We start from the raw sequence: 17,350 nt of genomic DNA on the forward strand, positions 1-17,350 counted from the left end.
GTGCCTTCCTCAAAGGCCCTGGGCTGCAACATAAATGCACTTCCATCACCTGTGCCAGCTACCCACGAAGCCCAGACTGCCACCTTCTGAATTCGAGGCAGATGCTCCAGGGCTGTTGGCCTCCTGCTACCCCCAGGCAGCGCTGCAAGCCTGCCCAGAGCCTGCCACCTGCTGATGCCTGCCAAGGCTAGCTAACTTTAATGGCTGGGGCTGGGACTGAATGGATTATTTTTTTAAAAAAATGTATCTATCTATCTATCGATTTATTTATTTAAGTGGGGGGAGGGACAGGGGCAGAGAGAGACAGAATCTCAGGCAGACTCCACTGAGCATGGAGCCTGACATGGGGCTCGATCCCATGATCCAGAGATCATGACCTGAGCCAAAATCAACAGCCGGGTGCTTAACCAATGAAGCCACCCAGACACCCGTCAGGCTGAACGGACAGCCAGAAGTCAAGTTACCTGGAGGGGCAATAAAACTTTTTGTCGATTTATTGCTGTCTTGGGAACCCATGGGCCTGATTTCTCCTGTCGCTAGCAAGGGTGATGAGAAGACAGAGCCAGGAGGCAGACGGATCTGGGCTCACCTCCTGGCTCCACCGCTAAGAAGCTGGGGAACCTGGGACAAGATGCTTCACCCTTCTGAGCCTCGTTTCCTTAATTGTAAAACTGGGAAAGCTTTCTATGAAGTCTGAAGACAGGCAAAATTAATCTCCGGTGATAAAAGTCAACATAGCGTGGTGGTGCTGGTGGGAGATGCTGACTGGGAGGGGGCACAAGGGAAGCTTCCAGCTGGTGGATAGGTGTTGTCTTGATGGGATGTTGGTGACACGGGTGTGAGCCCAGGCAAACAGTCATCAAGATCTCACCTTTAAGATCTGTGCGCTTTGCTGTTCCTAAGTTACCTACACCTCTCAAAAGAAGGAAAGAAAACCAGGAGGGAAGGGAGGGAGAAGAGGAAGAAAGAAGAGAGAAAGAACAAACAAGGGGTCAGGATTCGGGCTACTTCCCAGGGCTGTGAGCAATAAAGCTACAGGCCGCCCCAAGACGGGGGTGTGTATGGTACTCACTTCTCTGAGGGCCTTGCACAGGACTTTCTTGGTAAAGAGCATAAAGCATCATGGTGAGTCCAGACTCCCAGGGTTCAAATCCTGGCTCTGCCGCCTACTAGCCAACTGACCTTAGGCAAGGGGCTTTGCCTCTACCAGCCTCAGTTTTCCCAGATGTAATACGGGGACAATCACGGACAGGCACAATCTTACTCAACTGTGAGTGCTCGATAAGAAAGCATCCCCTACTTTTATTGTTCTCACAAATATCAATGTTTACCAAGTTGGTAATAACAGGTATCCACCTCGCAGCACTGTGGTAAGGACTGTGCTGAGGGGCCCACAGCTGGCGTATTACATCAAGAACACACTGATTATAACCTGCTGAACCAGGGGCCACAAGCCACCCACATGGTACTGCCAGGTAGCTCCCTCGGCACCCGAGCTCCCACTTTGGGGAAGTGAAACCCACAGGGTCATTTTGATTGAAGGCACAGTTTCAATCTACCCACACAAAGGAAGAAAGAGTCCCAAGATTTCTGACTTACAGCAACCAGGATTGGGGATGCGTATGCCGGGCCAGGGGGCGGGCAGGCGTGAGCAGGAGACAGAGAGTGGGGTAGCGAGCACTTACTACTTATAAGATGATTGGGGCAGAGGTTGAGGTCACCAACTCTCCTCCCGCCTTAACGCTAAGCAGTTATTGGAAAAGGTGCCCCGGGAAAATAAAAGCGGGAACTCATGGCGGGCATCCTCAACTCAAAAGCCCTTATCTCAGTGTCCAGACTCTGAGTGTTATCACGCTGTAAAAGGCCTAGGCAGCAACCCAGGAAAACAAAGTTTGTGCTCTTCCAAAGCTGCTTTGCTCATCACAAGGATTAGTGTGTTAATGGACGGAAGGTGCTTCACAGCCCCAGTATATTCTACGGCCCATATAAGAAGTGGCTTTGCTTATAACTAATCAAAGGTACTCCAGTTCTGAGCAGCCAGCTGGTGCCAAGCACTATGCCGGGGCTTTCACATGTGGTATCTCAGTTAATAGCCACAGCAAGACAATGTTTAGTGGGGTCACCGTTCTCTTCTCACAAGGATGAAACTGGGCTTAGAGGAAGATAGACAAAAGCCACGGGAGCCCACAGCTCTTTCCATTTTATTAAACTGGATGGGGCATGGAATCAATGAAAAACCGAGACAAGTGTCCCCCAGCAGACCTGTGATGCAGGTGTCATCATCTTTCTGATAACCTTCAGAAGCCCACCCCATCTCCACCCATGGCCCAAGTACCCACAGGGCATGGAGGTGTGATGGGACCGTTCCCTCCCACAAGCCTCCCTCGGTCACCTCCATCTGCCACACCCTGGTGGGCTCTGCCGCATATGACTTTCCAGCCAACCTGGACAAGGAGCAGAGAGCACAAGATCACTACGTCTGCAGAATGAACGGGAAAGGTAAGTAACATGTGCGGGCAGAGGAGAGGGGCACGCATCCCAGTTGGGGGACACCGCACAGCATCAGGGAGCTGGGTGGCTTGCGTGGGGGTCAGTGAGCGGCGGCCATGTAGGGAGAGAAAGAGAGGGACTAGGGAGGTGTACGGGTGGGGGAGCACAGTGGAATGTAACCAAGGGCCCTGAAATTCTAGGCTGAGGCGTGAGTCCGATGACATCTATGGAAAACAATTTTATTTGCTTTTAGAAGAGCACTTGAATAGTTCGGATTCCTGCCCAAAGTCGCTGACCTCCGTGCTTCATAATTTGATTTAATGGAAACTTACACAGCAGTGAGGCCCACAGAAGGGCCTGGGCTGGAGGGGGAGGGATGTACGTTATGTAAGCAAGCTCTCCAGGACCTTCTTTTAAATCCTGACCATTCCAGGTATAAATAAGTATTCCTACCTATGCCCTACCAGGTGGGGGGCCAAAAAAATCCCTTCTCGGCCACCAAGTCTGGCCCCCACCCTCTTTTCCACCGCCATCGCCCAGTCCTCTCCCTGGGGCCTTGGCCATCAGGGTCACCCTGCCCCCAGTTCACCTTCACAAGAGGTGATCGTGCTATAGCATGAACCTGGCCCTGTCACTCCATGCTCGGAAGCCTTCGGGCCCGCCAGTGCTCCCTTACACGCCAGCCCTGGGTCTCTCTACCTGGCTCTAGGGCCCAACGCAGGCCTCAGAGTGGGTAACCCAGGCTCTGTGGGAGATGGCCAGGTTCTCCTCCTGGTTAAGCTCCTGGCCTTCCCACTCGGGGCCTGCAACGGAGCACATAAGGACACAGTTCAGGGTAACTCCAAGTTCCCACTAGGTGGACAATGGCTTCCTGGAGTCCCAGCTGCCTGCTCAGCCATCTTACCCTGGAAGGGTGTATTCAAGTCTTCCAGTCAAACACTCTGATCAAAAGGCAGCAGCCCCCATGCACCTGGTGGGGGTGGGGGGACACAAAATGCTCTGGGGAGGGAAGGGTGGTATGACAGGGCAGGGGTGCCAAGGCTGGGCTTGACTCTGGCTGCACCAACCCCACTGTGGCCTGAGCCACCTGGGCCCTCAGTTTCCCCAGCTGTACAGTGGGGCTAAGGCTAACAGGAGAACCTCCCTCAAGGGATTCTGTGTTGATTAGATGAGATGATCGCTGTGAAGTGCTAACCCAGGTGGTTGGTGGGCATGTCGTAATTAGAAAGTATAACACACTGTATTATACTATAAACTGTCAGTGGAGAGTTCCAGTTGCCACATCTTATTTATAAATGCCCCTGGGGTTAATAATTAAGAGCAGCCAAGCCTGGGCAGTCAAAGCCTGGAATATTTTGCAGCCATGTTGTCTGGGTGGGGGGGGCGGGCATTGCTCCCACTAGAAACCTGAAGCTGCAGAGCACCCTATGGGGCCACGTTCCCAAGGGTAATTAATGGCCTGTCTAAACCCAGGTTAAAGTCCAACCACCCAAACAAACAGGCCTCCTTCCTACCGGGCTAGGCTAGAATAGTGTCTTATGTCACTGATAACCACAGGTCGGGGTTGGAGCAATGTTGATCCTACCAGCAGTGACCTCATTTCCTCGGGATACAATCTCATGGTGGCGGGGGGAGCTGACACACTGTGGTCACAAAACTGCCAGGGAGGGCCAGCCATTCATTAAAGAACGGTGACCTTCATTTCTTCCCAAACTGGCAGGCCTTCCCAGGGGTCAGAGAATCTTCTGACCCCAGGAAGACCAGAACAATCCTCCCTCTGGACTTTTCGTGGAGTCCTCAGTGCTCACCCCTACAGACTCCTTTTGGGCGCTTCTGCACCGTGGTCACGTGGCAGCAGGGGGAGAAGGGGCACTGGGGTCCCTGCAGCATCACAGTTGGGCCTTCCTGTGCCTGGGATCAGGACTCTCATTCCTGCCTCCCTCTCTCCCTCCAGCCACTCACAATGCAGATGAAGAGCCTAGCCGAGGACAAAAGGTAAACACGGGATGAGCAGCCCTCCAGGCTGATTACTCCACCACTCACCCCTCATCTTTCTTCCTCTCCAGGGAGGTGCTGGGACCAGAGTGTCCAGGATGCCCCCAGGGGGTCAGGAAGGGGAAATCCTGGAGCAGGGCAGCAGGCAGAGCATCGGGAACACAGTGTGCTCTTGGGAAAGGAGTGAGTCCTGTCCCGGTTCAACAGAACAAGATGTCCAGGCTTGCCCGAGAGGCCCTTAACACAGCCAGTGGCGCCCCACCTGCTCCGGTCACAAGCTCCAACGTCACAACTTACCTGTCCGGGGCCCGCTGGCTCAGCAGCATACCTCATCCTGGGTTGACCTGAGGACCAGCTAAATAAGCTGCCGCTCACAAGGTCAGCAGGAGGTGAGGGAGGCTATTCTCAGTTTAGGGGAGGGGATGAAAAAATTAATATTCATGGAAAGTTCATTACATGGCAGATGCTGAGTGGCCTTACCACCTTTTTAGCATTAGATGGGAAATAAATAGAAAATGAATGAATGCATGAAGAGCTAGGATTCATGAGTATATTAAAGTATATCAGGTGCTCCACTAAGTACCTTTCTGGTAAATAATCTTATTTAAACCTCACCAAATATCACATACCTTCTCTGTGTTTGCCCTGCTTTATCTTCAGAGCCTTTTTCACTAATTAATATATTCTAGTCCTATTCGCTTATTCCTGGTTTGTGCCCACGGTTGGCATTTTCTGCTCCTCTAAGCGTGGAATCACACGGCAATGAACGAGGCAGACCTGGTTTCTGATTTCTGGGTGCTCAGGACCAAGAATGAGTCCTTTTAATACACAACAGTGGGCAACACCTCGTCCACTCTGGTCCTACCTCCTCCACATTCTACCTTCTCCACTTGCTCACTTTGCTCCAAAGCCACACCAGCTCTTTATCCACACTGCATGTACACCAGGTAATGCCTGCCCCAGGGCTTTTGCACTTCCCTAGTGGCCCTGTCTGGGATATACAGTTGGGCCTCCCTCCTTGCTGTCACACATGCACCCTACATGTACCCTACTCACCTTGCTCAGAACATTAGGGGGTTGTACAGCAGCCACCCCCCACCCGCCCAGGGAATGGGTTGCAGCCTGCAAAGACCAACAGGTGTATGGCACAGAGTAGGTCTTAATATCCTGCTGCTGTCCCTGTTTCCAACTCCGACTCATGATGGGGTGACCCCTGAAACATCCAGGGGTCCAAATGTGCACCCCATCCCATTAGGAGTGGGACAAAGAACCTTCTCTGACCCCTGCATGGTTGGGTAGTCATGTCTTGGGAAGCAGACAAGCCTCCCCAGACCTGGAGGCTTTGACTCTGGTGTACCCTCCCTTGTTTGGTCAGCAATACTGAGAGCCAGAGAGGTTTGGCAACCTGCCCAGGGCCACACAGGAAAGTGGTAATCAAGCAGACGCCTGGCCCTGGGCCTAATGATGCCTCTTTCCACCACTCTATGAGACCCCCTGGGCTTTGGTGCCATCAGGGTTAAGAACGGGATCAGAGGGACAGAGAAGGCAAACTGCCCCACACAAGTGGAGGGCGGGAATGACAAGATGTGCCTGGCAGGTGGTGGTGGGGAACGGATAGGACCGACATGCCTGTGGGCCCGGGAGACTGGCGGACCTCAGGAGCCCCCTCCTCAATGTAGGACCATGGGCAAGTCCCTCCACATCTCTGAGCCTCAGTTCTCCTCATCTGTAAACAGGTGATAAGTACGTCCCAGGGCTGTTTGAAGATTAAAGGTGGAAACACTTCCTCAGCTACAAGGGCTGTCTTGGGCTAGGCAACAATGTTTTTAGTTTCTTATTGTCCTGTGGCTGAAAGGGAGGCAAAGGAAACCAAGAAATTCCATGAGCGAGAAAGAAAATTCCAGCGTTGGACAGGGGAGTGGGTGGCCAGGGCCCTGCCCCGTGATGACTTTCTGGGTTGTAAACACAGGAATGAAGAGGCTTGGAAGCCTTGAGCCAGTGGCTAAGGCAGGAAGCTCCGGGGTCTAATTCCACCTCAGGGCGACCGATGAGGCCGTGACTGAATAATCCCAATGGCATTCTGTGTTACACATACCCCAGAGCATTTACTAGGTTATCTGGGCAACGGATGATTCTAGAAATTGGGAATCGATTCACAATGCGTCAGGCGCTGCCAGGAAGCCCACGCTGATTCCTCACTGAGGGTGGGCCTCAGAGCAGGGAAGGGGGCTTAGCTGAGGGGGCCCGGCTCTGATGTCAGCAGCTCCGCCCCCCTTGGCTAGGAAGCAGCACCCCTTTCTCTGAACTCCTCCAGCTTTCACATCATATGACCCCGTGATGAATCAGAGGGAAAAAAGCCCACTGGCTAAACAAAGGAACAGCAGAGACGGGTCCATGATTTCTGTTCATCTGAGGACCCAGGAGGCCCCCCCCACAGAACGGAACCCAAATGTTCTCTTCAGCTTCAACAAAACAGTGTGTGCTTTTGCTCTAACTTCAAAACCCTTTTAAGAAATAGAGGAGTGATGGATGTGGGCTTGGAAATGAGAGAGTTGGAAGGTTCAGAGGCCTCTCTCCTTTTTAAAGCACCTCCCTCCTCTGATCTGGGGTCCCAGGAAGCTCTAGAATGGCCCCTGGGCGGGGGAATGGAACTTACACTTCCGTTGTTATGAATCCGGTGAGCTCCGAGAGGAAGAGGAAGAGGATGAAGAGGCAGCAGCAGATAGAGACTGGAAGGAACAACACAGAGACACACTGTAAGGGTGGAGGGCACTGGATGAGGGGGACTGGCCCTTCCCTCCCCCACCTCTCCCTCCCCACCCCATCCCCACCCCCCACCCCCCCCACCCCCCCCACCCCCCGCTGCTTAGGGCGGGGGGCGGGGGGGGGGGGCGCGCCACTGACCCTCCAAAGCCCCTTCTTAGCAGCCCTTGTTCCCAGGAAGGCAGACTGCTTTTGGTATCCAGCTGACCCTCCTGTGGGGACTGATTCCCCACCCCCCACCGCCGTAGGTAGGCAGGTCCTCAGGGGGGCCAGCCTGGCTTCCTTCCACAAGCGCATATTAACAGAGCTCAGTCAACAAGCTTGCAAATTGCTTGTCCACGAATGTGTTCTGTTCAGCAAAAGTGGTATGGCTTTTCAAACCTGGAGTTGACACTGAACAATTTGATTTCACATAAAAGACCAGATTTCTGGCTGCTCCACCACACTCAAGCCCTTGCTCCCACAGGGGGGTCTGAGCTGGCCACTTCAGCAGTCCCTCTCGCCTCCCTGATGCGCAGGCTGAGGCCAACTCTTTGTCACCATTCACGGCCACCCCCAGCAGTACCACGGACACTGCATCCATGTCCTCATCGGAGGTCAGAAAAATGAGGATAACTGAGCACTTGTGCTTCAAGAGAAGGGACAATTCCCTTATGGAAGGAATTCTTTATATGGGTCTGAAATGCAGAAAGAGTGGAACAGAGCTCGAGTTGACCCACATCACTCATATTTATCTTGTTTGCTGGGCCCCTGATGAGGTTGAAATCTGTGACCCCTGGAGCCACTCCTGGGGGCAAGACATAACCACTGCCCCAGGATCTCCCAACTCCAGCCCCATCTCCTTATACTCTCCTAACGTCTAACCTCCCAGCCACCCAGCAGGTGACATTCTGTAAATGCGGGTCTTATTGCTGTTCCTTTGTTCCTGTGGTTCCTGCCCCTCCCCATTGTCCCTCCTCTTCCCCTTCCCCCTCCTCCTCAACCTCCTCTTTGTGAGGTGAACTCCTCCCTGTCCTCTGGGGCCAAGGCCAAGCTCAAATGTCTTTTCTGGTGGGAAGTTCCCCTCACCCCGAGAGGTGGAGCTGGTCGTTCTTTCCTCTGTGTTCCCAGTATCCATTCTCACACTTTCCACATTTTACTGGCTATTTGTGGCTGCTTCTCTCACTCAGCTGAAATCCCTGAAGGCAGAAACACCACAGCTCCAGTGCCTGGCCCGTGGGCACACAGCAGAGAGTCATCCCCAAGAGTACTGAGTGAGGGTTGAGCATGTCTACTCTGGGCTTATCACAGGTGTGCAGTGGGCAAGGGCCTACAGAGTATGGCCCACAGCTCATCTGCTGTGGGTTTCTAAGTTACTTACCTCTCCCTGCCTCCCTTCCCTCATCTGTTAAATGGCAACATGCCTTATGGAGCTGCTCTGAGAATTTCCACCACATAGAGACTGGGCTTGAAATAGTGCCTGGCAGGTAATAAAAGCTTGAGCATTCCCTCTTTACTAGGACTTTCATCAGGGAGACCCTGGAGGGTGAGCAGAAGGTGACTGACAAATGGGGTGGCCCCTAGTTTCCTGCAAAGAAAAGAGTTTCTGGTCCCACTTGCTGATTCTGCTACCTTCTTGATAGCCCGCTCCTGGACTGGCTGAGCACTGTGATAAATGCCAAACAGGCATCGTCCAACCATCCATCCATCCATTCATCATCCATCCATCCATCCATCTAATCATCCATCCATCCATCCACCCATCTACCTACCTACCTACCTTTGTTCTTTAAGATGAACAAAGACGAATTCTGAGTGAAGAAAGAAGAGAACAAATGTTCGCTGGGCTCCCAGTTCGTGCCCTGCCATGGGAGCATCTCACCCTCCCGCCTGACGGGGGGGGGGGGGGACAAGCCCTTGTGAAGTGGGTAGAAATGGTGGCTCTGAGAGGAAAAGACCAGATCCCGGAACACACCAGAAGGCAGGTGGGGGGACAGGCCTGGAACCTGTGAATTCTGCCCTAAGAAACCCCAAAATCTAGGATTCCAAGCAAAGAGCAAGACAGGAATATCCCGAGTCCCACCACACCTCTAGAACCAGACCAACCTATAGGATCCTAGAATAACTCCTCAATTCTTCAAACACTGAGAAAGCTGTATGGGGCAGTATTTAAAGGTTTATTGGTTGGTTTTTTTTTTAAGATTTTATTTATTTATTATATAATATGTATATAATATATTATATATTATTTACAGACAGAGACACAGCAAGAGAGGGAACACAAGCAGGCAGAGGGAGAGGGAGAAGCAGACTCCTCACCGAGCAGGGAGCCAGATGCGGGGCTCGATCCCAGGACCCTGGGATCATGACCTGAACCGAAGGTAGATGCTTAATGACTGAGCCACATAGGCACCCAGTATTAAAGGGTTTTCTTTTTTCTTTTTCTTTTCTTTTCAGAAGAGGTAATATAGGCACATGAGAAGAAAAGTAATCAAGCTGCATAAAAAGGAAGAGTGTGTTGAGTCTCTTTCTCGCTCCCAATCTGTAGCCCCTTGCTCAGAGGTATCAACATCATCGTCTTGCCTCCTTCCACTGGCATTAAGCACAGATGTACAAATCCTTTTTTTCTCTAAGAAAATAACAACATAACATATACATCCTTTTCAACTACGCTTTGTCACTCAGCAACCTCTGTCTAAAGACATGCCTCACCGGTTTATATGGAGGGGTCATGTTTGCTTGCTTGCTTTTGTGGCAAAGAAATGAATTTCAGATGTCTTCTCCAGCTGCTGGACCCAGGCACCACACTCCTGAAGCTGCCCGTCCTAACTTCCCGGCTCACGTCCTTCTCTTTCTCACCTGCAAACTGCAGCTATGATGTCTGAGAAAGAATCCCACCACCATGCAAAACACCTTTCACCTGGAATCTTCCAGTATCATATAGGACCTGTGTTTCAGAATCATTTTCACCCCTCCCAAACCGCTCTCAAGCCCCAGCAACCCACTGGCTGGTGTAATGAACAGATACAAAATAGGGAGGTATTTCTGAAGGCCAGTGCTGACCTAGACCAAGCCAAGTTTTCTAACTGCCTTCCTTGCCCCAAGCCTGCAAAAGGGCTCCAAAGCTCGAACTCAATCCAGATCAGAGGGTGGCGGGACAGGGACGGAAGGCTGCTTTCTGAAATTTGCGCACTCTGTTCAAGGCCTAGATGAAGCCTGGTCAGCCCAGCAGGTGGACACGGTAAGTGCTGAGTCTGCTCAGCTGAAACCCACATGTCCGATGACACACTCTGTGACTGCTCACCATACCAGTGCTCCATTCTAGGAGGACAGAGACAATGTCTCGGTGCCACCAGTGGCCTCAGGGTCTAGCACAGTGCCTGGCTCAGAGAAGGTATGAAATAAATATTTGTTGAATGAATAATCAATGAATGAATGAACGAATGAAAGAAAAACATATAGGCAGGTAGGAGGTATTTCAACCAGAAAGGCCTTTCTGATCCTGAAGGCTTGATGAGGGTTTTCCACCCGTGTTTGGGCAAGAAGCTAAGGCTCTCTGATGCCAGACTTCTTCCGAAATGGACTCAGGCGGTGTAGGACTGTGACGCCTTGAGAACATGTGCGAGTGGGAAACCCAGTGCAGTCCACAAAGGGGGACACTGGACCCAGGACCCAATATCGAAGACTCTGGGCAGTCAAGGAATTTGTCTAAGGCCACATGGCCGCCTAAGTGAAGGAGGCAGAATTCAAACCCTGATCTGCGAGGGTCCAGCGCCCTTGCTGTTTCCTTCAGTTATTAATAGCACAATTACAACATAATGAGATGGGACAGTTCTGTTTCTGCTGCCCTGCTGGGCTGTGTGCTCCTTAAGGACAAAGACCAAAGCCCATTCATCAACACGATCCGGGGACTTGGCATGGGACCTGGCCCCCGGACCTAGTTAATAAATATTTGTCCACTAAATGGTAGCTAAGGGCTGGCTTCCCATGCCTCACGCCCTTTTCCTCTTCTGTAAAGGAATTTGCTGTCTCGCATGCTGTGGCTGGGACTGCAAATCAGACCACATCCCTGGAGGGCCATCTGGCAGTACCTTCTAAATTTTACAATGCACATGCCCTTTGACCCAGTAATTCCTCTTCTAGGAAAGCTACCTTACAGAAATAACCATACAAGGATATAAAAATATACGGACAAGGATGTCAGCAATAGCAATAAATCGGAATCAAGAATGTCCACCCCAGGAGACCGGTTACATAAACCGTGGGTCACCTAGATGATGGAACTGTGGGCTGCCAGACACGGCAGGAGGGAGGAATGTAGTGGGCCGTTTATGTGCCGGTATGAAAGGTATCCAGGATATATCAGTTGGGAAACAGAGCAGGAAGAGTGGTGCACACGGTATGCTCCCTTCTCTGCTTACGACAACGATACTGCTATATTCAAGCCTGTATCTATTTTTTAAAAATTCAAGGAGGATACAGACCTGACTGTCACACATACATGACAAGGGTCAGACCGCAGAGACCATGAAGCAGAGGTCTGAACTGCTGGCTGGTGGGAGGGAGGGGATAGGACACCTCACTCAAATTTTTGTGACCAGGCTTATAAACTAGTAGAACAGCTAGATGAATGAGCCCCTTGCCTCTGACGTGCCTTGAATGTCCTCTCCGTGGGAACACAGACACCAAGTGTCACAGCATCTGCTGTCATGGACCTTTACAGGCTGGGGGCTCCTGGAGGTCCGCAACAAGAGAAGGGGAGTCCAAGTATTGAGAACTTGGCACATATCTTGCACTTGACAGGTGGGAACTCATTTATTCCCCCAATCAGAAAACTGAGGATCAGAGAGAGGTGAAGGGACTTGCCCAAGGTCACCTAGCTACCAGAAAGGAGAATGAACCCAGCTCTGCGAGACCTGAAGCCTGTAGGACAGGCATCCCGTTACCTGGCTGCTCTGTTCCCTTCCCCAGAGATGTGGAGACCCAGGGCTGGAGAAGGCATCCATAATATCAACGAGGGAGGGCTGGGACCTCATTGGAACCCCCTGGAACTCCAGGACCAGTTGAGGTCATCCCCAAGGACATGCCCCTACCTGACAATGGCCCACCCTGGGAGGCAGCCGTGGATTCCAACCTGACTGCCCAACCCCAGGGCCCCACTCAGGGGACAGTCCACGGGGAGGGTCCCTCTCCCACACCAAACACTGGAAAGGCCGGCAAGGGGCCAGGCAGGGGCTGCAGGGAGGTGTACCTTTCGAGAGCTATGAAACCTCAGACAAATCTCTGCACCTCTCTGGCTGCATCTTCTCATCCAGAATATGAGACTATAAAGCGTTCCTGCTTACACGGCACTTTTAGTGTGTTTTTAATAAACTGCTCATTGTTGAGTAGTAATAGACACACAGAGAGTTCCTGTATGCCCTTTATCCAACTTCTCCTTACGTCAACATCTTCTATAACCACGGTACACAGCTGTCGAAGTGAAGAAATTAACACTACACGTAACCACTAACTAAGCTACAGACTGCACTCTGCTTTCACAGTTTCCCCACTAACGCCCTTTCGAGGTTCCCGGACCCGACCTGGGATCTCACTGTGCATTTAGTCACCCTGTGTCCTTAGTCTTGAATCCACTGACAGTTCCTCATTCTTTCCTTGGTTTTCAAGACACTGTCACTTTTGAAGAGTACTGGCAGGTGTCTCATAGAATGCCCCCGACCTGGGACTGGCCGACGTCTTCCCATGATGAGACAGGCTTGTCCTTTTTGGGGACAATCCCTCCGAGGGGAGGTGTCCTTCCCATCATATCCCATCGGGGTGTGTGACGTGCACAAGACTTCTCACTGGTTGACGTCAACCTTCATTGCTTGGTTAAGGTGTTGTCTCTGGGTAGTTCTCTCCTCCCTGTTCCCTGCTCTTGGCAAGTGTGTCACTGAGTCCAGCGCATACTCCGGGAGAGGAGAATAAAACTTGACCTCCTGGAGGGGGACTTATTCATCTACATTACTTGGAATTCTTCCGTAAGGAAGAGTCATCCCTTCTCTCCCATTTATTTACATCCGTACAGACTCATGTTCCTTTCTCGTAATTCTTGGGCATATGAGGCAATCACACTGTGATCTGTTACTCAGATGGCCCCAGTGCTGGTCTTTGCCTCTTTCGTGTTGCTCCCTTGTCCTGCTGAGGCACCTCCAGCCTTCTCTCTCCTCTGGTGCTCCTTTGCTTTCTGGCCCAAGGTTGATCCGTGCTTATTTTGTGCTCTTCCTGCCCCAGTCCTAGAAACAGCTATTTCTTCAAGAAGCCTTAGGTCCTTTTACTGAAGACTGGCATTTGGAAACCCAAATCTGGTGCAATTATTATTATTTTTTTAATGATTAAAAACATGCTTATGTCAAAAACTCCAGTAGTCTAAAAGGTATGAAGGGAAAAGCAAGTCTCCCCCGACCCCTGAGCCCTCATCTCCCCTCCCAGGGGCAGTGACTACTGACGATTCCAGGCGTATCCTTCCAGAAACAGACAATGCCTATACTTTGCAGGGTTATGGTGTGGACAGATGACATGAGGAGCTATATGCAGGGCTGGCAAGATGCCCATCCCTTCTCATCTCCTTCTTTCCTCCCTGGTTCAGCAGCTCTGTGCAGGGAGAACAGGCCCAGGTATGGGATGGGGGGAGGGGTGGGGGGCAACGGCGAGGAGGACGCTACTCACTAATGGCCCCGGTGTATGTCGGCTGCGTGAGGTCCTTGGGCACCTTCCTGTAGATGTCAAACCTGCAGAGAGCAAAGGGGACAGGGGTGAGGTGGGCACAAGGGGGTGGGTCTCGCACAGCAGGGGCGATCGCGTCACCTGGCTGGAGAGCCACAGTTCTTCCCAGGACCAGCTACTCCCACTCTTTCAGGCCATCTCCTCCAGGAGGCCTGCTGAACACCCTCTCTGAGGGGGCCCTGCCCCACTCCCTGGGGGTACTTAGAACAACCCCAAGAGGACCCTTGTTTGGTTACCTTTCTGGGTTGGTCTTCCCCCCCACCCCCATCACAATGGCACCTCCACAAGGGCAGGGACCTTGTCAGGTTCTGTCCTCTGCCAAGTCCCCAGAGCCTAGCCTGGGCCTGGTGGGTAGCAGACACTCAGTAAGCACTTGTGGGACAAACGGAACCCGCGTCTTGGGCTTCTGTACTGATGAAGGAAATAGGGAAATGCAGTCTTTCCTGAGTTCCATGACGGCACTGCATTCTTGCCCGGAGTCACCTCCCCTCCCCCTCTTCCCCTTCCTGCCCCCCCTTCCCCCTCGCCCCTGCCCCAGCTCCTGAAGCCTGCCTGCAGAGAGTCTCCTTAACTCCAAGGCGTGAAGTTAACCTAAAATCCTGCCTGAGGCCCGCTGTCTTGGGGTCAGCTTGCCACGGCTCTGGCTCCTGTCTACTGCGTGTTTCCTCCCGACACGTGGAGCAGATTCCTTTCCTTCCTATGGGTCCCACTGCAGCAAATGAGAGTCATGGGGACAGCAGAAGATGTGGGGGCTTGGGAGTCAGAGAGACACGGTGTCTTCCTGGCCAGCTCTTTAATTAAGACTTCAGACTTCGGAATCAGACCACCCTGGGTTCGACTCTCGGGCCGGCCTTCCTTGCTATGTGACTTCAGGCAAACGGCTTTACCACCCTAAGCCTCGCTCGTGGCTACTATAATCAGGCCCTGCCAGGCCACTGAGAGGTGTAACAGAAAGAAATGTCTGGGCGGGTTTACACCGCGTTCACAGAGAAGGCTCCTCACACACTTGGCTTCCTTCCTGTCACTGGAACCTGAGCAGACAGTTCTCACCAAGAGGAGCTCCATCAACAGAGCTCCGAGTCCACCCAGTGCTCCCTGGCTCTCCGGCAGGACTTGGCAGGGTGAAGCCGCCGGCCGCTCCAGATCTCAGGGGTGACCAGTGGACATGTGGTTCCCCTTTAGTAATTGGGAAAAGCTGTCAGCACCCCGCTAACCTCACGGCAATGACTTGGAATCTTGCGTAAGATCTACTGTTTGACTCCCCTGCGTTCACTCTAATTGCACGTGAACTGTGCTGGGTTTCCTAACACCTCAGGGGAGAAGATATTGCTGGGCTGCCAAATTAAAAGGCAACACTTTCCCTCCCGCCTGCTCAGCTACCAGTCATCAGTTCGTGGGGCCCTGAGGGGCACCAGAAACGGGCTGGGAGTGTGGTCAAGAGGGAGGGGTCCACGTGACTCAATTATCCAGGCCTACTTATCTCCCCTAGTCTGAAAATGCAGACCCCTTTAGTTGTCAGAGGCGTATGAGAGGTAAGATGTATGAACTGTGGAATGATCCCACCTGGGCTCAAACGTGACCCGGGAGACCTTGGGCACATCACTGACGTAACCTCAGTCCCTCTGGCTGTGAAATGGGGGCAACAATACTATCTCACAGCACAGCGGTTAGGACCAAGTGGCTTCATGCATGTAGAGCACGTGGGACCATGCCTGGCTCCCAGGAAGTACTATAAGAATATTGGCAGTTACTATTAGTAAACGTCATCTAACATTTATGAGCACCCACTATGTGCTAAGTCCTCTTTTAGACACTAGGAACACAGCTATAAAAATTGGCCCTTGGCCCCATGTGCCTATAGTTTAGCAACAGAGACAAACAAGGAAATGGAAGGAGTGGTGCTCTCTCACAGGATTTGCTGAAGGTGCTGGAGGAACCCAGGAAGGGCACCTGGAGTAATCCAAGAAGCTTCCAGCACCAGGCAGAGCAAGAGGATGGGAGGAAGGGTGGGTGGGGGCATAAAGTAGTCCAGGTAGGGAGAACAGCAAGACCCGAGGCCAAGAAAGAGGACAGAGCCTGGGGTGCTGGAGCACAGAGTTGACAGGCACACGGCACTGGGATGGGTGGGAGGACCGGGCTCCAGAGCGGTGGGAGGGGCTTACAATCAAAAGCTTCCCCAGCCAGTTGCTATCAGGTCACCAGCCAGGGCCCTCAGGCAGAAACTGGGTCTCACAGTTCAAACGCTAAATAAACCATCATTCCAAAACTGGGAGTTTCACAGGAAGTCAGAGGCCACTCAGGGTGGGGAGATGGGAGTAGCTGGGGGCAGAGTATCAGAACCTGGTTAAAGGTGAAGAGAGGAGAGAAGGGAGAGTGATACACAGGTGGGGGGGGGGCACAGTAAATGAATATGGAAATACAGTGAGGATAATGGGGGCCAGGTGCCTCACTGTTGGGGAAGGGAGGCATCCATGGAGAGAAACAGAATAAACTCGGTGGTGCTAGAGTGGACATGGGGGTTTCAACTGTAAATTCATGATTTTCAACAGATACAAATAAAGAAATACACATCATATTACCATATATTCCCTAGCTCATTCCATAGAGAGGGTCCAGGAACAGTGACAGGCAGATAGCAAAGAGGGCATCTGATACTCAATTGTTGACTTCTAAATATCCCTCTTTACTTGGAGAAATGGCTGGTTCCAGGGCTAGGCAGGGAAAAAACAAGAAGAACTTGGAGCACCTTCTTATGTCAGAAAGCAAGAAAGTGTTCAAAGAATGATGGGGACACTGGCCCAAGAAAGGACAATGTGAGCCTTAAAATCAATAATCATAGGAATAGATTATAACCCATTGGATAAAATAGGAAGCCACAAATCTATATAAAGAAATGAATAAATCAGAAGTGTGACAAGGGGCAGGATATTTCTTCAAAGTACGTCCCCACAAAATCCTTCTTAATTACAAAGGGAAAAAGTAACTGTACAGTCGAGAAACTTGACATCATCTTAACCAAGTGACCAAAGTGAGTGTCACCAGGAAGGGGAACTATCATGTGCCTCTTGATCTGACATACTGGGGAGGGCACACCATAAACTCCTGTGGGGACCTTGCTCAGAATGTACAACCTCAAATGAATCATGAGAAAGCAAGCCACAAATCCGAACTGAGGGCTCCCTAGTGGCCAGTACTTGTCAAAGTATCAAGGTCACGGGCGTAAAGAAAGGCTGAAGAACTTTCAGAGATTGGAGGAGACTACAGAGACATGACAACTAAATCATGGAGGATGTCCTGGATGAGAAAAAGTACATCAGTGGGACCATGGCTGGGATTCGAATAGGATCCATGAATCAGT

The 17,350-nt window shown here is 51.7% G+C and overlaps 1 protein-coding gene across 1 annotated transcript in view; it reads right to left on the bottom strand.

Annotated features, from left to right (window-relative positions):
• Nucleotides 1-17,350, bottom strand: part of ERGIC1 (endoplasmic reticulum-golgi intermediate compartment 1) — a 99,507-nt gene that overhangs the window by 38,137 nt on the left and 44,020 nt on the right. Inside the window, exons 2-3 of the mRNA XM_080803456.1 lie at nt 13,936-13,997; nt 7,142-7,214 (exon numbers count right to left, since the gene is read on the bottom strand). Of these exons, the coding sequence (XP_080659582.1) occupies nt 7,142-7,214; nt 13,936-13,997 (135 nt within the window). The remainder of the gene's footprint in view (nt 1-7,141; nt 7,215-13,935; nt 13,998-17,350) is intronic.

Source organism: Martes martes (assembly GCF_963455335.1).
Source record: "Martes martes genome assembly, chromosome: 5".
Classification (NCBI taxonomy): domain Eukaryota; kingdom Metazoa; phylum Chordata; class Mammalia; order Carnivora; family Mustelidae; genus Martes; species Martes martes.